Below are 6,000 nucleotides of genomic sequence, written 5' to 3'. Positions count from 1 at the left end.
TGCAATGACCATTAACCATTATGGAACACTTGTATCTGTGGGTATGTGTTTTTAAATTGTGTGCTTCAGATTCTTGGGAGACATTGGGCTAGAAATAAGTATAAAAAATTCCATATAAAAATGCAAGTTTTCATTGAACCCAAGGATTTGGCTATAGTCATAACTATACTAAAGTTTCATTTGACTACCCAATTCAGCTACTTCCACTAGGGCCTAATGATTAATGTATACAGGAAGATACTTACCAATACAGAATAGTAGCATGAAAATGTTAGACATTTTTGCAAGCTTTTTATTGGAAAGTATAAAATGCAATTGGGGGAAAAATTACGGAATTTTGCAACTCATTTTCATTTAGATTACAGATTTTCATTCAACATTAGGACACCATTAGTAACTCATTTAAACAAAGAAATGTGCTACATTAGAGTACTGGAGATGTTTAAACACAGTAAGGCCACATAATCTTTTTTTGCTAAGAAAAACTATTAACTAGTCCTTGAAGGGAAAAAAGAAATTTTGTCTGTTCTAAGACATTCACAATACATACAACGGTCTTCTTTATATGATGAAGTTTAGACAGGTTTGTTGATACTTAAAACCTTTAAGGGCAAAATCCTATGACAATGACTGTAAGCCTCTGAACTTGGAGGCTTATGGTCATCCTATGCAGGGTGGGAAGAGTGGCAGAGGCGATCTTCACCTTTGCCATTCCTTGTGCCCTGCATTTTTGCTAGTCAGGCTTTTTTGCCCATCTAGTGAAAGCAGGGGGAAGGGATTGGAGCTCTGATTCCCAGTTCCAAGATTGGAGCACTGTCTCCTACCTTGGATCTAGGAATTCAAACTATCCTATGGCCCCTCAAACACTGTCTAAGGGCCACAAGATCGTTCCCTAAGTCAGATATAGAAGTGTGTTACTGCTTCTGTTAGATTGGATGGGCTGATGCTTTAATCGATGCATAATTTGTTATTGTGCCATCAGAAAAAGTTAGTATTTGATAGCTTACTATTTGTGGCAGATAACATTTTCAAATTCTTTCAAGCCAATCAGATTTTGCTGGTACCGATACATCAGAAGCTTGGCCTAAAGAACAGGGACAGTCCAAAAGCAGGCGACAAGCACAGTCATATGGATATGGGTTTTGGACTAATATTTTGCAGGACATCCATAACTGATCAGACAAATGAGTTCACTGGAATTTAATATTAAAATGTTAAATTATACATTTAAAGCTCTCCACGGATTTAACTTACAAACTATTTTTCAAGAGCCCATGTGCTTTTTCTTTTCAAGACATCAGCAGTATTGGAGACCTTAAAATTTGGGATTCCACTTGAAGCAGCTTATTTAGTGTGAAACGTTCACTGAGAAGTTCAGCTGAATTTTTGAATTTGACAGGGTTGCACCTCAGGTTTAGATTCTTTCAAAGAAGTTCTTCCCTACAAGACTTATTTTTCAAAAGTCTTAAAGTACAATCCTATGCATCCAAAAATCCCATTGGGTTCGATGGGCTTTACTCCCAGGTAAGTGGGCTGATTGCAGCAATAATTAACCAGGCACAATCCACTTTCACATTTCAAGAATGCTTTTATCCTATTTAAAGAACAGGACATATTCTTCCCACTACTATTCAAAGCAAATATAATGGTATTTATGTGCATAATTTTTAGTTATTTCAAAAAGTTGGGCATTTATACTTAATAAGGTTAATGAGAAAATATCTAGTATTCATTACTTTAAAATATTAAAAGAACAGTTTTGTTTATCTGATACACTGAGACACTGAATTACTTCTCCCCATTTTAGAAGTTTTATAAATTACTTCCAATCTCAAATAACATAGTGTTGTAATTTAAGATTTTGTGCCATCTATAAAATGGCTTAGATTCAAAGGTGTCTTTCACCAGCAGAAGGACACATCTGCTTACACAAAGCAAATTCTCCCCTTTCTGATGCAGGTCTGAGTGCCCCATCCCATGCCAATACAGAGGGTCCCTTGGCCCTCAGGAGTGTTTTGGAAATGCAGAAGGTTGCCATGTGGAGGAGCCAGGAAAGCTCAAGTAGAGTATAAAAGTGGAGTTCTACTCAAACTTCTCCAGATCTAACTCAACAGGCTTAAAATCAGTGTTCTTAACAGTAACTTTCATAACCTGGATTGTAGGAGGACACTGGCCTATCTGTTTTACTGAAGCAATATTCCACTATGAAAGAATTCTGAATTTGTGCGTCAGTTATTGCAAAAGTACAGAAATTAATACTAGAAACAAAATACAGTATAAAATATTTTGCAAGTGCAACATAAGGTGGAATAGTTAAAGAGAAATGTTCAAGAAAGCCAAGATTTATTAAAACATTAATATTAATACATGCAACATTTATAGAAGGCTCCATACTTTTTATTTTCATTTCAGGTGAGTAGTTCAACCAATTAACAGTTTACGCTTCCTTCTGGACAGAAGTATGCACCTCTCTCCTGCACCCCATTTAAAAATAAGGGCACTCCTGCTGTACAGCACTCCTGCTGTAAATGATTAAAGCTGAATGCAACAAATCATTTTCCTTTTAGAACCAATGATGGGACACAGAAAAGTAGTAGTGTCAATCTTTGCTCTTCAAACTGAAGTAGAAACAGATGAAAGTGGGCTAGGGGACACTGCGGATTGTGGGTACTGGGTCTGCATCTGATCACTCCCTGAATTAGAGTCTGCACACACTACCTTAAGAATATTTCTAATTAAAATACCCTTCAAGAAGTTGAATTAATTAATGTGAGCCTAGTTCATCTCCTCTCTGTAGGAGCTATTTTATTGCACACTGCTAATACTGCAACTTTGAATTCCTAATGACATACTGGGGCAAGAAGTTAGATGTTGAAATGTATATAAACTCAAATTTAAATAGCTGTCAATATTGTACTGGTCTCTCCTCAATGGGTATGTGTACTCTTCAAATAAAGTTAGTTTCCAAAAACAATACATTTTGCATACTTCATGGACACTCACAAAGTTGTGCTAAAATGGTCATAGCTGTGACTAATGCAAGTCTGAAATCAACCTTTGTTGATTACGTCCTTATGTATGCATCACTGTTGAATAGGCCATCAATTTGGTGACTTTTAATTGAATCTATAATAGGCTTGTTCTCAACATGATGTTAACATAAGATTCCATATAAAAGGAGTTCAGAACAAGACTACAGAGAGCAGTTCAACAGGACAGGACTATACAGCGTATTTCTGAAGAAAGCGTTCATATGCATCATATATGGCTTGTCTGAAAAAGAAAAGAGAGAAGATTAGCTCCAGTAATGAAGTTACACTAATCATTTACAGGATTTCGGCCCAAGTTCAGTATTCTAACAAAATATTTTAACACTTCCTTTGTGAATGGAGACACAAGTCTCTCAGATAGGAATTGATAAATGACTAAGGCTCAGGGGACTTGTCAGGTCACTTCCATCCTCTTAGAGAAGCTAAGAATGCCTTCTATAATTTACCATCATCTCTCCATTAAGAATGTAAGGAATTGCAGAGGCATTCTCCATAGTTATCCTTCAACTGAAGAATACCCAGGATGGCAAAGCTAGGTTCTGAGCAAAGAAGGTAAGGAAAGATAGTATGAAGGTCAAGACTTGTCACTTGCAATATTTTTATCTGGGAAGTTATATTTTACATATATTTTAACATATCATTACTCTTGCCAAACCTTCAGGGTGGGAGGGACATTAAATATTTGTATTATTTTTATATCAATAACAGTTTGGTACTGGTTGCATAACTATTTATTGAACTGGCAAGTATACTTCGCAGTTTAGCTACATTTCAGTAACTTATTTAATGAGGAAAGGAAAGGGAAGATGGATGCAATACAATGTTCTCATGGAAATGCAATGCCAGATCCATGGTGTGCAGATACTCCCTCCCCCTCCCTCTCCAGCTTTAAACCATGCTTTAGTTACATTTGCACCAGGTGGTGCTGAAAGGTTTCTATTCAACCCCATGACATTTATGCTTTGGCGTCCCACAGGGTTCCATCTTTATCCCCATGCTATTTAATATCTACAACAGAGGTGGGCAACTTTGGGAGGTCTAGGGGCCTTTTTCACCCTCTGGAGACCCATCCTGCATGCTGCGCCTCTTCCCTGCAGTGCTGAAAAAATATATAAAAAATTAAAATTAAAAAAAAGTAAGAAATGGCATCCAGAGTAGCTCTGTAGCACTCAAAGGGCCCCAAAACCTTCAAACTGGCCACTCCAGATGCAATTTTTAAAGGTTGTTTTGGGTTTTTTTAAACAATTATGAGGGGCAGCAGGGGCCAGACATCGCCCACCCCTGATCTACAAGAAACCTCTGAGTAAGGTCATCTAGAGATCTAGAATGTAGTGCCAGCAGTATGCTGATGACACACAGCTCTCTCTCTATTTCATCAGAGCCAAGTGAGGCAATAGAAGTATTTAATCAATACCTTGCTATGGTAATGGACTGTATGAGGGTAAATAAACTGAAGCTTAGTCCAAACAAGACAGAGGTACTGTTAGTGGGTGGTTTGACTGCCTGCATGAGTGGTGTTCAACCTGTTTTGGAAAGACTGCACTTCCCCAAACCAGTCTTCCCCAACCTGGTGTCCTCCAAATGTTTTGGACCACAACTCTTGGGATTCTTGACCACTCGCCATCCTGGTTGGGGTTGATGGGAGGTGAAGTCCAAAACCTTTGGAGGACACCAGGTCAGGGAAGGCTGTCCTAAACTAAGGCTCAAGTTTGTGGCTTAGGGTGCCTGTAGATCCAACTTTGTCATTAAGAGGCACAAATGTCCTCTGTGACATTGATTGCTTTTTACCAGCTACAACCCTACTTAGATAGAGATAGCCTAGCTTCAGTGATCCATGTCCTGGTAATTTGCCATTTAGATTACTGCAATGTGTGGGAGACTATATTCCAGGCAACCTGGTCCTAAGCTGTTTAGGGCTTTATATGTAAATAAAAGTACCTTGAACCTGGCTCAGTAGCAAACTGGCAGCCAATGAAGCTTTTTCAGCACAGGTATTATGTGCGCATGGCAAGGCACTCCATTCAAAAGCCCTGTTGCAGCGTTCTACAGCAACTTCATCTTCTGAACCAGCCTCAAGGGCAGCCCCACACAGAGAGAATTACAGTAGTCCAGTCTTGAGGTTACCAATGCATGGATCACAGTGGTTAAGCTAACCCTGTCCAGAAACAGCCACAGTGGACATACCAAGTGAAGTTGGTAAAAGGTTCTCTGTGCCACAGGAGTCACTTAGGCTTCTAATGACAATGATAAATCTAGGAGCACCCCTAAACTGCATTCCTGTTCTTTCATGGGGAGTTCAACCCCATCCAGAACAGGTAAACTCCCTAATTCCTTACACACCGTGTCTCTGTATTATTGGGATTCAGCTTCATTGGCCCTCATCCAGCACACCACTACATCTAAGAATCAGTCCAGGCCATGTACAGCCTCTCCTGATTCAAACGTAATAAAGAAATAGAGCTGAATGTCATCAGTGCATTGGTAACACCTTGCCCCAAAACTCTTAGTGAGTGCACCAAATGGCATATGTGTGCGCACTGTAAAACAGGGTCTCCAATTCCCAACCCACAGAGCCAGTCTTTCCATTATCTGTATATTTCCATTGCTTTGTTGTGTTTAAGTAGTTCCATTTCTGTGATAGTTTCAGATCTTCATGCTGTGATGCCTGTTTTAGCCTCTGCTATTTTTAATTGCTCACTGTTTTTAATTGTTTATTATGCTGCTTTGTTTTGATTTATATGGATTTGGATTTTCTTTGTGTCTTGATTATAAAGTTGCCCTGGCAGCTACTAGTTATAAAGCAAATAATACATCTTAGAAATAAAATAATCAAAGAGGGGGAAATGTATCTGAAGTCTCCATAAGCCACCAGTGTGACTTTTCCACAAAACGGAGGGTCTCTATTTGTTAAGCTGAAAGGAGGAGATCAGAAGTATACATTTCCTGTTTT

At 38.7% G+C, this 6,000-nt stretch overlaps 1 protein-coding gene across 4 annotated transcripts in view; it reads right to left on the bottom strand.

The window, feature by feature from the left end:
• Nucleotides 1-274: 274 nt before the first annotated feature.
• ABHD18 (abhydrolase domain containing 18) overlaps nt 275-6,000 on the bottom strand; it is a 29,901-nt gene continuing 24,175 nt past the window's right edge. For 3 of the 4 annotated variants that reach the window (XM_084856012.1, XM_084856010.1, XM_084856009.1), the window contains one exon: nt 275-3,273. In XM_084856012.1, coding sequence (XP_084712138.1) covers nt 3,222-3,273 — 52 coding nt within the window. In that variant the 3' untranslated portion in view covers nt 275-3,221. The remainder of the gene's footprint in view (nt 3,274-6,000) is intronic. The other variant, XM_084856011.1, reaches the window with a different exon arrangement.

This window comes from Heloderma suspectum, chromosome 5 (genome assembly GCF_057233095.1).
Source record: "Heloderma suspectum isolate Gila_16-S chromosome 5, 16-S_ref, whole genome shotgun sequence".
NCBI classification, from domain to species: Eukaryota; Metazoa; Chordata; class Lepidosauria; order Squamata; family Helodermatidae; genus Heloderma; species Heloderma suspectum.
This window is presented reverse-complemented; position numbering and strand designations above follow the sequence as displayed.